The 20,547-nt window shown below is 43.3% G+C and overlaps 1 protein-coding gene across 2 annotated transcripts in view; it reads left to right on the top strand.

The window, feature by feature from the left end:
- The window catches only part of obscna (obscurin, cytoskeletal calmodulin and titin-interacting RhoGEF a), a 34,212-nt gene that overhangs the window by 11,472 nt on the left and 2,193 nt on the right, over nucleotides 1–20,547 (top strand). For both annotated transcript variants that reach the window (XM_019880156.1, XM_019880157.1), the window contains 45 exons: nucleotides 40–306; nucleotides 649–915; nucleotides 984–1,250; nucleotides 1,392–1,658; nucleotides 1,877–2,143; nucleotides 2,213–2,479; nucleotides 2,696–2,962; nucleotides 3,463–3,729; nucleotides 4,148–4,414; nucleotides 4,664–4,930; nucleotides 4,998–7,082; nucleotides 7,153–7,225; nucleotides 7,294–7,388; nucleotides 7,469–7,581; nucleotides 8,723–8,923; nucleotides 9,029–9,111; nucleotides 9,188–9,361; nucleotides 9,499–9,658; nucleotides 9,738–9,839; nucleotides 9,944–10,108; nucleotides 10,192–10,350; nucleotides 10,440–10,617; nucleotides 10,718–10,831; nucleotides 10,897–11,064; nucleotides 11,162–11,264; nucleotides 11,627–11,756; nucleotides 11,855–11,960; nucleotides 13,392–13,497; nucleotides 14,207–14,340; nucleotides 14,421–14,533; nucleotides 15,193–15,361; nucleotides 15,462–15,549; nucleotides 15,627–15,827; nucleotides 15,940–16,000; nucleotides 16,094–16,171; nucleotides 16,262–16,434; nucleotides 17,126–17,152; nucleotides 17,245–17,397; nucleotides 17,611–17,656; nucleotides 17,751–17,828; nucleotides 17,922–19,641; nucleotides 19,734–19,850; nucleotides 19,933–20,055; nucleotides 20,156–20,323; nucleotides 20,407–20,512. In XM_019880156.1, the coding sequence (XP_019735715.1) occupies nucleotides 40–306; nucleotides 649–915; nucleotides 984–1,250; nucleotides 1,392–1,658; nucleotides 1,877–2,143; nucleotides 2,213–2,479; nucleotides 2,696–2,962; nucleotides 3,463–3,729; nucleotides 4,148–4,414; nucleotides 4,664–4,930; nucleotides 4,998–7,082; nucleotides 7,153–7,225; nucleotides 7,294–7,388; nucleotides 7,469–7,581; nucleotides 8,723–8,923; nucleotides 9,029–9,111; nucleotides 9,188–9,361; nucleotides 9,499–9,658; nucleotides 9,738–9,839; nucleotides 9,944–10,108; nucleotides 10,192–10,350; nucleotides 10,440–10,617; nucleotides 10,718–10,831; nucleotides 10,897–11,064; nucleotides 11,162–11,264; nucleotides 11,627–11,756; nucleotides 11,855–11,960; nucleotides 13,392–13,497; nucleotides 14,207–14,340; nucleotides 14,421–14,533; nucleotides 15,193–15,361; nucleotides 15,462–15,549; nucleotides 15,627–15,827; nucleotides 15,940–16,000; nucleotides 16,094–16,171; nucleotides 16,262–16,434; nucleotides 17,126–17,152; nucleotides 17,245–17,397; nucleotides 17,611–17,656; nucleotides 17,751–17,828; nucleotides 17,922–19,641; nucleotides 19,734–19,850; nucleotides 19,933–20,055; nucleotides 20,156–20,323; nucleotides 20,407–20,512 (10,540 nt within the window). The remainder of the gene's footprint in view (nucleotides 1–39; nucleotides 307–648; nucleotides 916–983; nucleotides 1,251–1,391; nucleotides 1,659–1,876; nucleotides 2,144–2,212; nucleotides 2,480–2,695; nucleotides 2,963–3,462; nucleotides 3,730–4,147; nucleotides 4,415–4,663; nucleotides 4,931–4,997; nucleotides 7,083–7,152; nucleotides 7,226–7,293; nucleotides 7,389–7,468; nucleotides 7,582–8,722; nucleotides 8,924–9,028; nucleotides 9,112–9,187; nucleotides 9,362–9,498; nucleotides 9,659–9,737; nucleotides 9,840–9,943; nucleotides 10,109–10,191; nucleotides 10,351–10,439; nucleotides 10,618–10,717; nucleotides 10,832–10,896; nucleotides 11,065–11,161; nucleotides 11,265–11,626; nucleotides 11,757–11,854; nucleotides 11,961–13,391; nucleotides 13,498–14,206; nucleotides 14,341–14,420; nucleotides 14,534–15,192; nucleotides 15,362–15,461; nucleotides 15,550–15,626; nucleotides 15,828–15,939; nucleotides 16,001–16,093; nucleotides 16,172–16,261; nucleotides 16,435–17,125; nucleotides 17,153–17,244; nucleotides 17,398–17,610; nucleotides 17,657–17,750; nucleotides 17,829–17,921; nucleotides 19,642–19,733; nucleotides 19,851–19,932; nucleotides 20,056–20,155; nucleotides 20,324–20,406; nucleotides 20,513–20,547) is intronic.

Below are 20,547 nucleotides of genomic sequence, written 5' to 3'. Positions count from 1 at the left end.
AGGTGTGTCCATTTGTATCATTTCTTTTTCTGTCTCCAGAGCTGCCACCATTCTTCCAGGAAGAGTTGCAAAGCGTTGAGACTGAGGAGGACGGTTCGGCCATCCTGTGCTGTGAACTGTCCAAACTCGGGTTGCCAGTACAATGGAGGAAGAACAGTTTGCCAATTCGGGCTGGCAGGAAGTACGAGATGAAGCAGGATGGTTGCTTCCTTCAGCTTCACATCAAGGAGCTTAAACTTGAGGACAGTGGCAGCTACACGTGTCAAGCAGGAAATGCAGAAACTACTGCTACTGTTACAGTCAAAGGTAAGTTGAAGTTCATCAAGCAAATCAAGCGCATGCTGTACAATATACAAAAGCATTTTCTCCCAAAAGTGTTATATGGGCTTCATCTCAGGGCTCCGTGCAGGCTGGCAGTAGTTTTTTATGGATCGATCTTGCTGCATATCTATCACATATGTACCCTGCAACTGAGTGGCGACCAGTCCAGGGTGTACCCCACTTTTACCAAAGTTAGTCGGGATAGGCTTCAGCTCATCCCTGACCCTAATGAGAACAAGCAGTGTCAAAACTGATTGATGGATGATGGATTCAGTTTGGCTTTCGTTGTATTAACATTTTGGGCATTTAATGTCCATTATTTCCCAGAGCTACAGCCATTCTTCAAGAAAGATTTGGAAAATGTGCGGGTGGATGAGGGCGGTTCCGTTTCTTTGAGCTGTGAGGTGTCTAAACCTGGATTGCCAGTTCAATGGAAAAAGAACAAGCTTCCTCTGAGGGCCAACAGGAGGTATGAGATGAAGCAAGATGGCTGCCTTCTCCAGCTTAGCATTGTGAACGTCAAACCTGAAGACAGCGGCAGCTACTCATGTCATGTAGGAAGTGTAGAATCAACTGCAACTATAATCGTGAAAGGTAGGAACAGAGGCTTCTTATATTTTCTGCTGAGCGCTTCTCTCAAAGTTGAATCTCATCTTTCCTAGAACTTCCACCATTTTTCAAAGAAAACTTAGAGAATGTACAGGCTGAGGAGGGAGGTATTGCCTCCCTGCGCTGTCAGGTATCGAAGCCCGACACTGCCATACAATGGAAGAAGAACAAGTTGCCATTAAGAGCCAGCAACAAGTATGAAATGACACAAGATGGCTGCCTCCTGCAGCTCACAATCAGTGACCTCAAACCTGAGGATGAAGCTAGCTACACATGTGAAGCAGGAAGCGCAGAAACCACTGCAACTGTTTCTGTAAAAGGTATGTCCGTTTGACAGTTTGGGAGCTCAATAAAAGGTACTGTTTTTATATACTGCTCATATTTGACCACTGTTGTGTTCCTTCCTATCCATTTCAAACGTTTCACATATCCATATGGATATTTGTATAATTTTTCCCCAGAATTGCCAGTTATATTCAAAGCTGACTTGCAGAGTACAGAGGCAGAGGAAGGAGATAAAGCCTTCCTATCCTGTGAGCTGTCTAAACCTGGAGTGCCAGTTCAATGGAAAAAGAACAAGCTTCCTCTGAGTGCCAATAGGAAATATGTAATGAAACAAGATGGCTGCCTTCTTCAGCTGAACATTATGGACCTCAAACCTGAAGATAGCGGAACATACACATGTCAAGCAGGAAGTGCAATGAGTTCAGCAACTGTAACTGTGAGAGGTATTTAACATATTTTTTTTTCGATGCGCAGCCGAGTAGTCAAACTAACCAAAAAATAAAACACCAAAATAATTATGGTAATGTATGACTAAGTGCTGCATATTCACTCTGCACTGTATGTTGGGCAGAACATTAACTCAATGTTATGCTTAAATGTGAGGCTGATCTAATTAGATCCCAAACATGTAATGAAGTTTGATCAATGGTTTGTCCAATAGAGTTGCCCTTATTCTTCAAACAACAATTGCAAAGTGTGGAGACAGAGGAGGGCGGTTCAGTCTCTCTATACTGTGAATTGTCTAAACCTGGAGTGCCAGTGCAATGGAAGAAGAACAGGCTGCCTTTGAAGGCCAGCAGGAAGTTTGAGATGAAACAAGATGGCTCCCTCCTTCAGCTCAACATCAGTGACCTCGAGCCTGAGGATGGTGGTAGATACACGTGTCAAGCAGGCAGTGCAGAGACCATTGCAACGCTGTCTGTAAGAGGTGCGTTCATTTCAGAGAAAGTAATTCACCCTAATTCTTGATAACACTATTTTAATAATCATTTTCCAGAGCGCCCAATCTCATTCAAAAACGAATTGCAAAGTATGGAGGCAGAAGAAGGAGACACAGCCGTTCTGTCCTGTGAGCTGTCGAAACCTGGAGTGGCAGTGCAATGGAAAAAGAACAGACTGCCTCTGAGGGATGACAGGAAGTTTGAGATGAAACAAGATGGCTGCCTTCAACAACTCATCATCATTGATCTCAGACCTGAAGACAGCGGAAGCTACACATGCTTTGCAGGAAGTGCAGAGACTTCTGCAACTATAGCTGTGAGAGGTATTTCTGTTTGGTGGACACACATACTTTTAATTAATTGAAGAGTAAAATTTAAAAAATACATTGAATTGTTTACATGTGAAATTTGCATTTAAATTTTGCAATGTATCACATTTATGGACAAGTCAATCTATTATGTTAAAAATAAGCAATTTTATCCCGTTCTGATTAGAACCCATATATCGAAGTTTGATCAATTATATACCCACTTTTTAGAGCTTCCATTATTCTTCAAAGAAAAATTACAAAAAGTGGAGATAGAAGAGGGACATTCAACCTCTCTGTGCTGTGAGCTGTCGAAACCTGGAGTGCCAGTGCAATGGAAGAAAGACAAATTGCCTCTGAGGGCCAACAAGAAGTACGAGATGAAACAGGATGGCTGCCTTCTACAACTCAACATCAAGGACCTCAAATTGGAGGACAGTGGTAGTTACTCGTGTCAAGCAGGAAGTGCAGAGACTGCAACCACTTTATCAGTGAAAGGTACCGTACGTACTGTATGGAAATCAGTGGTGAACCAATATTTATCTAAAATGACAAAATTACAGAAAAATTACTCACCAAATGTACTAATTTTTCTATCAATAACAATAAATCTCGACACAACTGTATTGCAAGTCAAAGTTGGCTATTTTGCTCTGATCAATCAATCACAGCACAGAAAAATACTGACATTATTGAGGGCCAGAGCTGGCCCTGGGAGGACAAGTTTTAAATCATATTGAGTCGAGAATCACTTCCATTGCTGATATGCTGTAGTTTGAGTCAAATCGACCAGCACTACTGATTCCGAATGGCCTGGGCAGTATAGATTTATTTAGCAATTTAAATGGCTGAAATTTGTCTTTCAGCCAGCAGAAAAGTCCTTGCCATCCCTGTTCATCAACCACTAATGTGCATAGCGGTCATGTGTCTCAAACAATTTCTGTCACCTAATTTTGTTGGTCATCTTGAAGTCCTCTCTTTGTGTTGAATTCCCCCAGAGCTCCCACCGTTGTTTGTGACAGGCCTACAAAGTGCAGAGCGAGATGAGGGAAGCTCATTCTCTTTATGCTGCGAGCTCTCTAAACCTGGGGTGCCAGTGCAATGGAAAAAAAACAATCTGCCTCTCAGGGCCAACAAGAAGTATGAGATGAAGCAAGATGGCTGCCTTCTTCAGCTCAACATCGAGGATCTTAAACCTGAGGACAGTGGCAGCTACACATGTCAAGCAGGGAGTGCAGAAACCACAGCAACTCTTTCTATCAAAGGTCTGTATGTTATACACATTTTATGTTACCTCTCAGTCGTTGATGGTGTAGTGGTACACTCGCCCCGACTAGTGAGCGATCAGCGTGAGATCGGTTCCCACTCAGTGACGGTGTGGATGTGGGTGTGAATAATTGTTCGTCTCTATATGTACCTTGCGACTGCCTGGCAACGAGTTCAGGGTGCAGTCCGCCTTGCGCCCGGAGTTAGCTGGGATAGGCTCCAGCACCCCCCGTGACCCTGTTCAGGATCAGCGGTGTTGAAAATGGGTGGATGCATGTTACCTCTCACAAAAGTCATCACTTGATATTTATGGAGATGCCTGATTTTAAGATGTCCATCTTCAAAATGGCATTGTGAAGCCTTCACCCTTTACCACAGTAGAATAAATTATTTCTTAATATGTGCCTATTTCTGCAGCGCTGCCTCCACTGTTCAAGAAAAAGCTACAAAGGATAGAGGCAGACGAGGGGGCTACAGCTGTCCTGTCTTGCGAGCTGTCGAAACCTGAAGTCTCAGTACAGTGGAAGAAGAATGCGCTGCCATTAAAAGCTGACAGGAAGTATGACATTAAACAGGATGGCTGTCTACTCCAGCTTCATATTAAGGAGCTCCATCCTGAAGACTGTGGGAGCTACACATGTCAAGCAGGAAGTGCAGAGACCACTGCAACTGTGTCTGTCAAAGGTGTGTGCATCAATTTACTGATTTCCTGACAGAATTTTGTTTTACGGTTCTGTTTTTTATTTGACGAGATAAATCCACCCACTGCTACTATATTAGGTAAATGCAGGACATGTACCCTGACAAATGTTTGTTGGTAATACAAAATATCAATGTTTTTTGTTAGTGATGCAAATATTCCGTAGGTGAGTACTGTATATGTTATTTTAAGGGACAAGTCGTGACTTTACTTATTTCCCTTATGCATTCTAGAACTGCCTTGCTTTTTCAAGAAAGAATTGCAAAACACCGAAACGGAAGAGGGAGCCACAGCAGTCTTGTGTTGTGAACTGTCCACACTTGGTGTGTCGGCACAGTGGAAAAAAAATGGAATTCCACTAAGAGCAAATAGGAAGTATGCGATGAAGAAGGATGGCTGTTTGCTGGAACTTCATATCAAGGAGCTAAATCCAGAAGATAGTGGAAGTTACTCATGTCAAGCAGGAAATGCAGAAACCACTGCAGCGGTGTCTGTAAAAGGTTGGTACATTTACTGTAAAATAAATGTACAGCAACAAAATGTGAACAATTTCCCCTCACCTTCTAGCACCTGAGACTACTTTGTCAAAGAATGAACCCTCCATGGTACGACCACGAACACGGAGTACCACCTCCGAACCCGAGAATGTGAATCTCCCCAATGCACACCTAATCCCTCCTGAACCCAAGAAGAGGACAGTGCGAAAAGCATCGATCACTGCTGTAGAACAAGATGCAGAGACCATGTTTAATATCAAACAGCCCATTCAGTCTTTGCAAATAGCAGACCAGAAGGAGATGCAGACTGAAAAACAGACAGAAAATGCTCAGGATTCAAACCAGCAGGTGCACAATGTGGACCAAAATGTGGAGGTTTCCACAAGACCAGCAAATTTAGATGAGAAGGAGCATGTGATTGAAAGAATTGAGACGGAGAAGACTCAACCAGCAAAGCCACAAATGAAGGCAGAACTCAGTCAACCAGGCAGAAATCTTGGAAATAATGGTGTTGATCAACAGAAGCAGTTATTTAAATCTCTGGAAACAAATCCAACGCAAAACGAAAAACCATTCGAAAAAGTCAGAGAAGTTGAAATACTAGATGACCATCCAGAAACAATATTGTGGAAGAGAGTTGAGGAGGAGAAAAAGGCAATGAAACCATCAACAACAGCCTTTGAGATCGAAACATTGGAACGAGATGTTAAGTCTACTATTAAGGATGGTGACGTGGGGAAGACAGGGGATGGTGTGTTACCTCCTGTGAGGTCAAAAGGAAAAGCAGCAGGAGGAAGAGAGACTCCTGAAGTTGTTAAAAAAGAAACTGAGGAGTTCACTCAACAGCCATCAAACGCTGCCCTCAATGATTCTAGGGACGGGAATACACTGAGAAACCACGTAAAAGAACTCGCGACCACAGAGAAAGTAGAGGAGCAAGTAATGCAAGTGCCATCAGTAAATCAGCTGGACAGCCACTCCGGAAAAAGAAAAGAACTGCCTCAAGATATAAAGACTGAACCTATTCCCCCAAAGCCACCTGTGAGGTCAAAGAGCAAAACTAGGACAGGAATGGAAAAACGACCATCAAGAGACACTGAAACAGATCAAGATGAACAAATGGTGACAACGGCCAAAGATCAGCTACTAAAAGAGACGGGAAGGTCGTTGAAAGATGAGGAATCAAGACTCGAGAAAAAACAGTCAGCATCAGCAGACGCTGATCTGGTGGAGAAGTTGGTTCTACCCAAACAGCTGATAAAACATCCAGTCAAACCTATGAGAAAAGAGCCTGAAATGGACAAAGAAGTCGCTGCTGGTTCAATGGCAAGGGAGGAGGAACACCAAGAAGTGCAAATGATGGAAGAAATTCCTCTCCTCTACATCTCTGAAGATGAAACTTTCTCAGAAGCTTTGACCGAGATCCCCATAATCGAACCCGGTGGCTTCTTTGATGAAACGTCAACCAAACCCTACACCCAGCCTATCATTTTGGATCTCCAGAAGCCGGTCCAGGATGCTTCACCAGAGGTTTACATCAGTGCTGAAGATGAACCACAAATGCAAGAAGCTACCGTCAAGATCCAGACTCCCTTAAAAGGCTACGAAACCGGCAAAGATACACGGCCGGTCTTGAAAGAGGTCTTTAGCAACCAGTGTGCAGATGTTGATGGTAACATCACTCTAATGTGTACTGTAGAAGGACATTATAACAGCGTGCGCTGGCTTAAAGATGGTCAAACAATCAGTCGTGATGAACGACATGGTATTGAAGCCGCAGAGGGTGGGGTATGCTCTCTAGTTATCACTCAACTGACCCTGAGTGACAGTGGCATCTACACATGTGAGGTGGTCAATAAATTTGGTATGACGTCCTACAGTGGAAACATAACCGTGGTTCCGCTGCAAGAGCCTGCTCAGACAGTCGGCAGGCAAGTGCACCCACCTCTTGCCGCAATCACTCCACTGCAGTTGGCCCCGCTGAGGCCTGAGGACAAAACACAGATTCAAGATCAGGCAACTTCGGGGACCGATGCTGATAACTATGTCGAGAATATCGACGTCTCTTTATGGGAGGCCTACAACCTGACAGAGCAGCACATTCAGATGGGCCAACAAAAGAGGAGACCATCATCTCTCATCGCCACCAGCTCCGGTGAGTAATACGTGGATCTTATTCTCAGCACATTTTCCATTTTCTTCATTAAATTGTCTTTCTTTTATAGTGTCAAGTCCATCTGATTATGACACTGCACCAGATGTGATTGAACCTGTCGAAATTACGACCCATCCAGCAAGGTAATAGAGCAGAGGCTTTGTTTTATTCTCATGACGAAAACTTATTTGTTTCATGAATATTACCACAGGGAACTTCCTGAGGCAACGGACCAAATGCCTCTGAAGGACTCGAATCAACACTCTGCTGATCCCTGCCTTTTCAAGACCTTTTTACAAGTCCAAGGTAAGCAGCGATCCCCATCAAGACTTCTTTCTCGACTCCTATCAAGTATATCAATGATTTTGTGTGCCTCTCATTCATAGGCACCCAAGAAGGCCAAATGAGAACACCATCTCCTAAACACCTTAGGGCGCACACACCTTTAGCTAGCACTGTGTCGGGATCAGAATCCGAAGGGGAAGAGGATCAATGCGAGGTTTGTGCTTTTGATTGGAAGAACTGCAATTGCCGCCGAAATTGCAAAGGCTTTTCCTGAGCAAAAAAATACATACAAAAAATACACATACATATTGAATACTGAAAGGCCATGTGTTATGCTTCAATAGCAGTAATCGGAGCACTCTAATTGGTCGCTTATTAAGTTCTACAATATTCCAATGATGCTATGACCCGGCCTTGCGGGAAAGTCCAATATGTTGTGAACGATACATATATAAGGGCCTGATTTACCCCCAAATACCATGTGCTAAAGTGCACGTTCAGACTTCAACAGATTGCATGTGCTGTTGGGGGCTGTTTTACACAGGATCTCCAAAGATTGCAAGCTGTATCCTGAAGAGCAGGTGCTGAAGAACATCTTTACTTCCCCTATCAGATTGAATGCATTGTTGGCAACAGGTACAAAAAGTGGAGAGCCATGTATTTAGTATAGCAGCTTATCCGAAAACCTGTTTTAGGAGAGGCCTGCACCAATTGTCATAGTTCACTGAAATGACCCATGGATGCAAGGAAACACAGATTTGCAAGGAGTTTTGTGTTATGGCACGCCCCCTTATAGTTCCAAGTCAGCCGTCCAGAAGCTGAAAAAAATTGCGCTGCTCGGAATATGGTTCGTCACAATATTTTTTTCTGGCATTTCAAAAATGTTCCATGAATGGAAAAGTTCTCCCCGCTGCTTCTTATTGTTTCCGTGCTATGTTGGCTAGGCTGTATTTGACGCTTTGCATCTGTCTTTCAGATGTGTGATTTTAAAGCACAAAATCAGCCATCGCAATTCGGTTCAGCTTTGAAAAATGACATTGCACATCCAAAGTATAATCTATTTGACGCAGAATCAACTGTGCAGCAATTTTGCCTGTTTAACAGACAGTATCCTGGGTGTGCTTGGTTGATCCTGTAGATCAGCTGTTTCTTTGAGCAATACAGTTTGTTCCCATCTTTGCACACTCAGATCTTTGTAAACCAGACCCCTCGTGTTTGAGTTGAGAAAAAGGAGCCAGCTCAGTGCTAGGGTTTGTTTAAATGTTCTTCTATTGGTGATTTATTGGATTATTTTGCAGTTGAACAATTTTTGTTGCACGATATTAATGCATGTAATTCCTTTTTCATTCCGTTAGACATTTGAAATGTATGTGGCGAGAGCAGCCTGCAACCCCAACAGTGGAAGCAAGGACAGTTTTTTACTGAAGGAGGGTCAATACGTCGAGGTTCTAGACTCTGTCCATCCAGACAAATGGCTCGTGAGAACCAAACCCACCAAAACCAACCCTGCCCGCCAGGGATGGGTGTGTCCGGCCTATCTGGAGAAGAAGAGAAAGGTTAGACGTTCATTCTAGCAATTGGTGAAATGATTAAACAGTTCAGGTGTGTCAGAAATAAATGCAGCACTGTTAGGTTTTTATTTTATTATTATTTTTTTTTAGGAGGCCTTCACACAGTTGCGGGCACCTCAAGAGGATCTTGACGGAATCGGTTCCACAGGAGAAGAGTATAGGAGGGCTTTGAGGTCTGTTTGCATGTTTGCATTACAGGGCACTGTCTATTATTGACAAATCCTTTTCCTTACAACGTTTTTTCTTTAGCCAACTGATTCAAGGTCTGATTGATGGTGAAGAGGAGTTTGTGAAAGAAATGAGGCTGTTTATTTCTCATCCACTAAATTACTTGGACTCAAGTCTCAATGTTCCTATCCACATCATCAACCAAAAAGATATCATTTTCAGAAATATAAAGGACATTGTCCTTCTTCACGAGAAGTAAGTACGCAATACCCAGTGTATCAATGTGTATATACACTCACTTGCAAAATCCGACACAAAGAATACAAACAGTAGACTCCAATTTTCTGCAGTAAGCTTAAGCCTGATTTTGACATTATAAGCGGCGGTTTCAGGTCTATTCTCCCTGGGTTGAGAGCATGTACTACAGATGATGACGTCGCTATGCATCTGATCCTTCACTTTGAGGACCTTGAAAAGTATGTTCACTACATGCTCGGGCAATCACAAGCAGAGGCCTGCATTGCTGATAAAGCTACCCAACAATATCTCAAAGTAAGCATACTCTGTATGTCAGCATACACAGAAGAAGACAACAGTACAATTTTTAAGTGCATTTCTTGCTCTAATACAGGAGTTACCAGGATCTGGTAGACCTGAGGCTCCCGTCATAGATACCTTGACCTTCCTCCAAAGACCAGTTGAAAGGATTCAGACATATCAAGCATTGCTGAAGGTCAACTATGAATAGTTTATAGCTTTTTTTTGTTTGTTTTCAAACATGGCAGGCGTTAGTCCACAGGGTGTTAACTCTGTTCTGAATGAACATTTTATCTTCAGGAGCTAATTAAGAACAAGGCCAAAAGCGGCCAGAGCTGTTGTTTGTTGGAGGATGCATTCTCCCTTGTGTCCTGTCTACCCTGGAGGTCTGACAATCTGCACCAGGTCTCCCTCATTGAAAACTACCCCGCCCCTTTGACTGCCCTGGGCGAGCCTGTGCGGCAGGTCAGCAAAAGCATCGACCACATCTTGAAATGTTATCTCCAGAAGGGAAATAATTGTAAATAATTCCTTTTTTTTCCTCCAAGGGAGCCTTTACGGTGTGGGACGAAACGCCAGAAACTAAAAAGACCTCTAGAGGGCATCAGAGACAAGTCTTTCTGTTCAAGGAATGTATTGTCCTATGCAAACTGAGAAGAGATGCCAGTAAGAGCTGTGATGTGTACACCTTCAAGAATAAAATGAAGGTAATAAAGTGATCATTGTGCCACTCACTTTTGGTGGCTTCATGTTGACGTACAAATCCAAGTTCACGTTTCGACTCTGCCGACCACAGCTGAATGATGTCGAGCTACGGGAAACAATGGGAGGTGATGAGAAGACTTGGGAGCTGTGGCATGAGCACAGGGGCTCGGTGCGGAGATATGCACTGCAGGGCCGTTCACCACTGGTGAGACTTTCCTGGCTCAAAGACCTGAAGGAGCTGCAGCAACGATCCATCCTGACCACTAACAGTAAGCCTATTATGATGACCACAGATCTACTACAAACCTCTATCGTTTTTATGAATGTTGTTGTCTTTTTCTGCTGTGTTTGTGTCTATCCATCAATAAGACGCCCCCGTGTTTACATCACTGCTGTCGGATTGCACGGCAAAGATCGGGCAGACAGTTAAACTGAGCTGCCAGGTTACAGGATCGCCTCAGCCAGTGATCACTTGGCTCAAAGGTCAGAAAACTAAAAAAGTGTATCACGCTGCATTGGTTCACACGTATCGGATGTCTTGTTCTCAGATGGCCTTGCGTTGGAAGATGACCCTCGGCACATCATCACAGCGGACAGATCCGGCACGTGCATTCTGATCTTAGACAGTTTGACTGCAGAAGACTCTGGACAATATGTGTGCTACGCTACCAGCAGCATGGGCAGCACTGGCACTCTGGCTACTGTTGTAGTGCAGGGTGAGTTGAGAGGGATTGAAATATCATTTTATGTGCACTTTACATGTTCAACCTGTAAAGGCTTTGTGCTTACTGCATTTAAAAATGTTTTCCTCAGCTCCACCGAGATTTATTAGTCGGCTGGAAAGTACTTGTCTGATCAAGAGTGAGGACCTTCACTTTACTTGTTCCACTCTCACAACTCCTGTTCCCCGAATCAGGTTGGTATGCAAATTTTCCACCAGTGTACATTCATTGGTAATAACATTAGGTATGTACAGAATGGTAATAGTATAATATCTGAAAGTGCATCTTCTGTTTTATGGGTATAGTAAAAATATGGACAAAATGTGTTTGGTAATTTAATCTTAAATGAATGCTTCATAATAATGCTTCATCCTACTACGAGGCATTTCTAATCACCTTCAATACTTTCAGGAGCTTATATATATATATTTTTAATGCTCACTGAGTTGTATATGATCATCCAATCTGATCATGATGAATCTTTTGTTCTTTGAAACGCAAAGGCAAAATTCTGATGAGTTAACGATGGCAATAAACTCCTCTTTTTCCTCTGCAGGTGGATGAAAGATGGCAAAGAGTTGAGTGACACGCAAAAATATTCAGTCTCGAATGACCGTCGAAGTGGAATATTGTCTCTCACAGTCGTCAGTGCAACAGAGGCAGACATCGGACTTTATGAGTGCGAGGTACGATGCGATCACATGGACGACATGCCGACTATACGTCATTGTCAGAGATGCTTCATAAAGACAACGAAATATGAAATATGTTTATTTCACTTAAGCTTTCGAATGAGTTTGGTTGTGTCAAGTGCAAGGCCGGACTGTGCCCCTCATATGTCGCCCCGAATGAATCTGAAAGTGACCAAACGCACGACCTACCTCCAAAAGGTAGGACAGTTCGAGCTATACAAGGTAATTTTGCAGTAGAGAACATAGAGGCCGCAGTGGGGATCTTTTTCTTTGGGACCTACTTTAATTTCTTCTACATGAAGGATGTAGGAAAGTAAGCACATGCCATCATTCACAACAATCCATGTGTGTTCTCATTTTATAATGTCACTTGACAGTCCTCTGGGGCATTTCATCCATTCTGTCATGTTTATTGCATTTTGAGACATTTACTTACTTTTCCTTTTATCCACTTCACTTGTTTATATCTGGAGTCGTTTCATCAAGCATACCAGTTTAGGCTGCGGAAGAATACAATACCTTGCAAGAACAAAACATGGATGCGTGTTCATTTGTACTTCAGTATAGTAATTACAATGTCTAGCTATTGACCACTCTTGACAGTTGTTGAAGATACCGTGGATGATTAAAAAAAACAAAAGCAAAAAGCAAACATGACTTTACTGAGGGAATTGAGAGATAGTAACTACAAAATAGAATAGAATGAATACATTTGCTTCATAGGATATATTTGATCATGTTTTCACTCCCCACACAGAGGACAACAACTTTTTCTCCTCAAGATGGAGGCATCTGAACCATTGAGGTGTTTTAAAATAATGCTTCTGATTCTCACTGGCCACAACATTACATACATGTATGAAGGATATCAAATAGAGAGTTACAATGTTTAATTGAGCATTGTAGCGTTTTACTACATATAAAATAAAAATAGCTCTCAGTAGGTCATGTGTAGTTCCACACATGCAAACACCGATATAAAAACGTGCTAAAATAAATGTTAGATTCATGCCTCTCTGATCATTTAAATTGTGTTAACTGAGCATTATTATCTTTGTAAAGGCAGAATGTTTGATTCTGACTTTATATACTGGATCTCTTTTTGAAAGATTTTGCGAGTGTACCCAATGTTGTGGTTGGTGATTTGAAGTAGATGCGTGTCGAGCGATGCTGCAGTTAGTAACATTAAGTACTAAAATTTAAATGCAAAACACCGTTTTTTTTACCCTTTCATTCTCTATAACCTTCATATTTTCCTCCTTCTACTCGTCCAAAAGCAGAAGGTTCCTCATGCGGACCATGTAAGTCATCATTGTCATGATAACATATAACCGCTCAGTGTTGCCCTTTTTTCCTCCCCCTCTCGTCAACGCATGCCCAGCTAACTCTTCACCACCACAAATATGAGATGGTCATGCGCTGAGCAGATGTTCTCATGCAGGATTGGGCACATGCCCATATCTTGTCGATGTGGTGGATACTTTACTGTAGGTTCACTATAGCCCGAAGACAGCAGGTAAGACACACATTGTTTCTGTTTTTTCCGTGATCTCAGGTAATGTATGTTTTACTCATGTGTATGTTGAATCATTACATTTCGTAAAAAAATGCTATTTTGCGTTTTTATAGATGAAGACTCAGAGGGTTGGTCCTCTGCCTTTGTGAAGAAGTGGCTACAAACAGATTTCACCCCCTCTTCTATTGCTGAAGGGACTTTCCCACCCATTCATGAACAGTAAGTAAAACATGACAATATTTCTCTTCTTTAAGCTTGGACTTTAAAACAAAAAAAAGGGAGTTGGCCTATTCATTTTGGGGCGGTTTGGACAAACAGTACCTCAATGATATTCGGATTACAATGTAACTCAAAGTGGAAAATATCTACAAAACGAGTTCTTGCACTTAATAGTGGTTTCTTGTTCAGCAGTGTTGTGCCATCCTTGAATGGTCATATTTATGCAAGAGAACCCTTTGTGCTCGAAAAAAAAAATTACAGTATGCGGATATTTTGTCCTGTGACCTATGAGGGGATGAACGGTTCTGAAAACGGATGGATGTTTTGTTGTTTGCTTCAAACCCTTTGGTGCTGGCATAGTGGCTGTTTGAAACATGCATTGAAAAATGTATTTTCAAAATGAAATATACAGAGTATTAATAGCACTTATTTTGCACATATGCATGTATTTTAGCCATTATTAAAATAGCATTTTTGTCATACAGCTTGTTAGGACGTGCATGTTCCTATGTGGCCCACCAATATTGTCATACAGCTTGTTAGGACGTGCATGTTCCTATTGGTGGGCCACCACCAATCGCACTGATGATAAGTGTGACCCCCACCGTCATTTAAGTTGCCCATTCCTGGGCCAGAACATCTGAACAATCCTCCAAATATTCACTTGTGAACTTGAAACAATAACCCCGGACTGCTTTTTGGTCTTCAGAGCTGAGGGTGGTATTGCAGAGGTTCCTCAGCCAGCATGCATGGATCAGCCAGCACAGCCGCAGGCTCCATGTTACCTGGAGGAAGAAGAAGAAGAAATCTACATCTCGGAGCAAATGCAGGAAATAACAGATGGTAATCGTCTTCTGCTGTGCTAAGATATAAAGAAACACTCTTTTCAAATATTGTGTGACTTTCTTTGCTGTTCTGTTCAGTTCCTCCCTTCATCCAAGTACCCCCTGAAGATGTGTGTGTTGAACCAGGCCAACCAGCCACATTTACCGTCATCATAACAGGAAGGCCCATGCCACAGATACAGTGGTACAAGGTAGGCACACTTTGTTTGTGATTGGAGAGATTCAATAAGAAGTTCCGTTCTTTGGCACTTTGACTGATTTGTTATTATTTGAATTACTTCGAATTCAATTTTAATTTCCAGTAAGCCCCCATATGTTAGTTTCTCTGGGACACTAAACAAATTCATGAATCAATGTGAAAACTGTTTTTGTCTTTAATTCATTGTTTCTGTGACTGCAGAAAATCCTCATAAATACTTGAACAGTCAGAACGCAGGAAAAACAGTGAGATGAATGCGACAAGTAAAAACGCTCCCAAGAATGGAAATCCTCAGCAAGCCTGATTCACATAGAGTATAGAACAGGCTGATGTTGCCCAGCCCTGTGCTAGATGTACTTTTATCCATTGATTGGTTAACAGAGACACAACATGCTGCATGTCATCCTTTGTTGCTTCATTTAGTGTGTCTACGTTAATTCAATAGAAGGCTACATCTCACCTTGCTTTTATGACACCACATTTTTAAATATGCCTGCTTACACATCCCGCTTGGTGGAAGCAGAAGATCAGAGTTTACCATTCCAAACCTTACCAAAACTGATTGAACTTTTAAGTTCAATCATCACTCCTGATATCACTTCATTTTAGCATACGTTTCTGCTCAGTTTGATCTCTGCTTTCTTACTGGAGGATGGGGAAGAACTTCCAGCCAGTCACAATGTGGAGATCGTTCAACATGCCGCCCGCTGCTCAGTGACCATAGTGTGCCCGGAAGTTGAAGACAGTGGCATTTACACCTGCTTCTCTTACAATGACTCTGGCCATGTGTCGTGTCAGGCTCATCTTACCGTTGAGGAAGGTGAGGCAATAGATAAGCGTTCTTCTCAGGGCTGCTAAAAATACCAAATATTATCAGACATTGAGTGGTACACGTATATCCATCATTTCATCCTTTTTAGGTCCACTGGGGTCTCAGGAGAGAGAGATGGAATTGGGGAAGAGAAGGAAGCTATTCACTGTCTATGATGTGGGTGACGAAATTGGAAGGTGAGTCACTTGCTATACGTATTGTCCTACCATTGCTTTATCTCTGTTATGATTCATTGGAGTGTCTCCATCCCCAGGGGAACATTTGGGGTAGTGAAGCGTGTGATCCATAGAGGGACAGGTGAAGTCTTTGCTGCCAAATTCTTACCCCTGCGAAGTAGCACCCGCACACGAGCCTTCCAGGAGAGAGATTTGCTCTCTCGTCTGGCTCATCCAAGGGTGGCTTGTCTACTGGACTTCTTTTGCACTCGGCGCACACTGGTGCTCATTACAGAAATGTATCCCTTCTAAAATTTAAAAAAGAAAGAAAAATGCAATCTCTCATCTCTCATGCAATCACCACTTTTGTCCTAGTGGATGAGCTTCTTCTTTAACATCTGCAATTACCAGCTGCTGTTCTCATAGCCTTGTTGACCATTTGTTACTCAGAGGATTGGTCTCAGAGAAAGAGGTAAGCAATGTTTTTTTTTTCTCATTCAAATTCTCATACAGTGTATTTTTTCCTTGTTCAGTTGGTTTAGAACTGTGAATTATTTGATTTCAGGTTCAGTCATATATCCAGCAAATTCTTGAAGGAGTTGGGCATATTCATAGCATGAACATTTTGCATCTGGACATCAAAGTGAGATTTTAGCTCAGTTACAATACTGACAAAATGATGAGTTTTTGGAATAAAACAATTATTTATGTTGTTTTATGTATACCCCCTCAGCCAGAGAATATTCTCATGGTATATCCACCCAGAGATGAAATCAAGATCTGTGACTTTGGCTTCTGCCAGGAAGTAGACACATCCAGACATCAGTACAGCATGTTTGGTACGCCTGAGTTTGTTGCACCCGAAGTTGTTCACCAAGAACCTGTCAGTGTGGGCACAGATATTTGGTGAGTCAAAGTCCAGATTCGACATTGCAATCAAAAATCAAAAATATTTTTTTACTGTCATAGCCACTGTGTGTTTGCCTGTTCTAAGATAAATAATAGGCACTCATTGGCTTTCAGATTAACCCGTCGTAGCCCGACATCAGTGCGGGATTGCAACCTGTTATCTGATTCTATAACTGTAATATCCATCCATCCATTTTCTGAATCGCTATATCCTCACAAGGGTCGCCGGGCATGCCGGAGCCTATTCGAGATGTCTTTGGGCAGTAGGCGGGGACACCCTGAACCGGTTGCCAGCCAATCGCAAGGCACACAAAGATGAACAAACACTCACACTCGCACCTAGGGACAATTTAGAGTGTTCAATCAGCCTGCCATGCATGTTTTTGGAATATGGGAGAAAACCAGAGTACCGGACAAAACCCACGTAGGCACGGGAGAACATGCAAAGTCCACACAGGAAGGCCGGATCTGGAATCAAACCCATGACTTCTCTACTGTGAGGTCAACGCGCTAACCACTCGACCACTGGGCCGCCCATAACTGTAATATTATTAAGAAAATATAAAAGATTAACATAGTACTCTATTACTGCCCTAAACGTCATATATTACATAACATTTCTTTTGTAATTCCTTCAAAATTGCCTGTATTGTGCGAGATAACAGAAACATCTTTCCATCTGTAACAGGTCTGTGGGTGTGATGACCTATTTATGGTATGTATATTGCCAGGCATCATACAGTACGATAGCATAAAACTATCCATACATAGTCCATACTGTTTCTTTTCTATTACTTCCTTTGGCAGTCTGTTATGTCGTTGCCCATTTGCGGGTGAAACGGACCGTGCTACACTGCTGAGAGTGGGAGAAGGGACCCTAAACTGGGATGCCCCTGACGTCATGAGTAGGAGTCCTGAAGCCCAGGCCTTTCTTCGCAGTCTTCTTCAACCAGACCCCGAGTAAGCCCTGGTCCAGCCATAATTATTGAACTATCCCTTTCTTTGTTAATGACGACTGAAGTCGAAATTAACACCACCCATGTACTTCACTATACGGTTGCAGAACCCAATGATTTGTTTCATCCAAAAAGCAAAGAATTCTTAAGGATGATAATAATGAAGCAATATTCACTTTTGGTGTGCACAATATTCAACATTTTCTGCCCTGTATAGGAAGCGACCATCTGCCTTTGAATGCTTGAGCCATGAATGGTTCCAGGTGAGGCCTAAATATCATATAGCAAACAGCTTTTGGGTGTTCAGTAGTGCTTCAACTTGAGAATGAAAATCAAACAAAAATTTCCTGTGATCAGGATGAACATGCAGGAGAAGACACGGATGAAATTAACACAAAGGGTTTAAAGCTGTTCATCTCAAAAAGAAAATGGCAGGTGAGCTGTTTTGTATGATTCATCAAACTCATTGGGGAAATGAGAGATTCTGCGATTCGTCTACAGCAACGTCTTCTGCTTCTTTACCCCCAGCGGTCCTTGACTTGTGTTGGTTCCGTGCTCACGTTAAGGCAAATTCCAGAGCTCCTCGATGCTCCTCTCAGAGATACCGCAGTGACGGTTCCCCGTGAACACCAGCAGAACAGCAGCACCTCTATGAGCAGTGGTTCATCATCCGATTACGATGAGGCTGACTCTTGGGACTTCTTCCAGCACTACAGCCCGACAGAGGAGGAGGAAGAAGAAACCGAGGAGGACTATGACCCTTTGAGCGAGAGAGCGCGGATCCCAGAACCTTTCACCCAACTTCAGCAAGGTCCATATGAGGAGGAAGAAGTAACGTTTGGGGAGGCGGAGGAGGAGGACGATGACGAGCTGGCTGGTAGGAGGAGCGTGTTAGAACGGAGTGTGAGTAGGCAGTCTGTTGCCTCATCAGATGTTTCGTACCTTCAAACACCTCAGAATGAAAGAAGGTTCGACAAGGGCAGTAGTCCGTCTCTCCACTTTTCTGATGGTGATGAAGGTTCAGGGAGCGATGCGGGTCGAATCCCTCGTGGCAGCGTGATCCGGAGCACTTTCTACAGCTCATCTCATCAGCTTTCGCCCATGTCAGCCAGACGCATGACATTACGGGATAAATTTCAGGCCAAAAAGCAGGAAAGAGGTCGCAAGCCACTACGGAGGAGCTTGTCAGGGCGCCTCAATGAACCGCTCATAGAATACGTGGAGGATGACACGGAGACCAACCGAAGCCAGAGACGTGGGTCCACCCAACCCACAATGCAAAAGTCTACCTCCTTTGATGGCAGTGTCACCCGAACCAATGTTCCACCTCACAGAAGGAGCAGGTCTCTTGATGACTACTCTCGGCGATCTCCAAGCTCACCCAAGCCCTCAAAGGCAGGTGACGAAGAAGGTACGCAAAGTTTGAAGGAGGATTTCACAGACGATGAAGTGGGAGGAAAGAAATTGCTGATGATTCCAAGCCCTCGGAGACCCGCAAGAAGAAGAGGTTCCACTATTCCCGTACAGGGCACTGCAACATTGGGTGGTGGATCTGCTCCATTAAGTCTACTTGTGGGTGACAGGATGAGCCACAGGATGGATCAGGAACAATCAGAGGGCGACGCCTTCACTGGCTCCCAGGGTTCCTTGGCTGGCTCATCTATTTTGGAGCATGGTGGCTCTGAGTCTTCCAGTAGACTCGGTTCATATGAAGAGCTCAGAGGGAGGTACAGGTCAGAAGAGAGTGAAGGGTATGATGACCCAAGGGAGCCCAGGACTTCATCATCCCCTCGCTCATTTCAAGAACTCAAACCCAGAGGCCCCTTTCCTCAAGTTCCTCCACGCAATCGCACACGCTCCAACCCCAACATATGTCACTTGCAGATGTCATCAACCCCCAGTCCAAGTCCGAGCCTCTCCTCTCTCCAGGCTCCCAAAAGGCCACCCAGGGCAAAAGATAAGAAGGAAAGCCACGGCCTTCAAAGACATGCATCTGCGCCAGCTCTTGAAGTCCAGCCACCCGCAGGAAAATCCCCAAAACTGGGACTGCTGAATATCTTCCGCAGGCAGTCCTGGGCTAGCCATTCCTACTCCCAGCTGGACAGCACAGAGTTAGGACCAACGCTAGGAGAGATAATGAAGCCAGCTACGCCTACCATGTCATTCAGAAAGAAAATGAGAGCTTCGGCTTCCAGTTTGACGAAGCTGTTTTCAAGGTCATCCAGTAAAGAGGATCTAAGTCAAGGAGGTGCACCATTTTTATTGTTGCACAAGTGTCTGATTGAAGAACAACAATACAATCAACTTTATTTAATGTTTTTTTTTTTTTTGTTACAACAGGGCCAATTGTTAAGGGCTCAATTTTGCCTGAAAAGGAGCATGGGCTTGAAAGTCCAAAAATGAGAACCTCCAAGCGCCTGACTACTTTTAAGATACCAGCATTCAAAAAATCGAAAGGTATCAAATTAGCCATATTCAATTTGTCAGTTGCTCATAATATGATTGTTGCCGACAATTGTGCTAAGCTTCATTTTATTAGATCTTCTAGTCCGTCCCAACAAGGCTGATGTGCTTCAGTTGGACGGAGGTGGAGTACTGCTAGTGTGGAAGCCTGTTCAGTCTAGTGACCCGGTCACCTACTGTGTGCAATACTGTACAGATGGTAAGGTCACAACCAAGATCCAGCTGTATATTTTGTTGTTGGCTACAAATGAATTGCGTCATCGTGTCGCATCGTAAAGGAGTGCTACATTACTCTTCAGGTGGGGAGTGGACAGTCTTGTCGGAGGATGTGACTGACAGCAGCTATGTCGCGAAAGATCTACCCAGAGGAGCTTCATATGCTTTCAGGGTAGGTTGTATCACCAAGACAGGAGCAGGACCTTTCAGTGATGCTTCCGCCCCCATTGTCATGGCAACACACCTTGAAGGTGAGGGCTGCATAAATTAAAAAAGGTACTTGAAAGAGCCTTCATTCCTCCACCTAGTCACTTTTTTTTTTTTGGTTACGCAGATGTAAATATTCCTCTCATCCAGACTGACTGCCTCGGTTCAAAGGTGACTGGGTCAGAAAGTCAGGCAACCCAGAGGAATTACAACTTCCTGTCAGAGATCAACAGGTTGGGCTTTTATAAATCGCTTCAAGTTAGCGTTC

This window comes from Hippocampus comes, unplaced genomic scaffold, assembly GCF_001891065.2.
Source record: "Hippocampus comes isolate QL1 unplaced genomic scaffold, H_comes_QL1_v1.1 scaffold151, whole genome shotgun sequence".
Classification (NCBI taxonomy): domain Eukaryota; kingdom Metazoa; phylum Chordata; class Actinopteri; order Syngnathiformes; family Syngnathidae; genus Hippocampus; species Hippocampus comes.
Note: the sequence above shows the minus strand (reverse complement) of the source record. Positions and strands in the feature narration are given on the sequence as shown.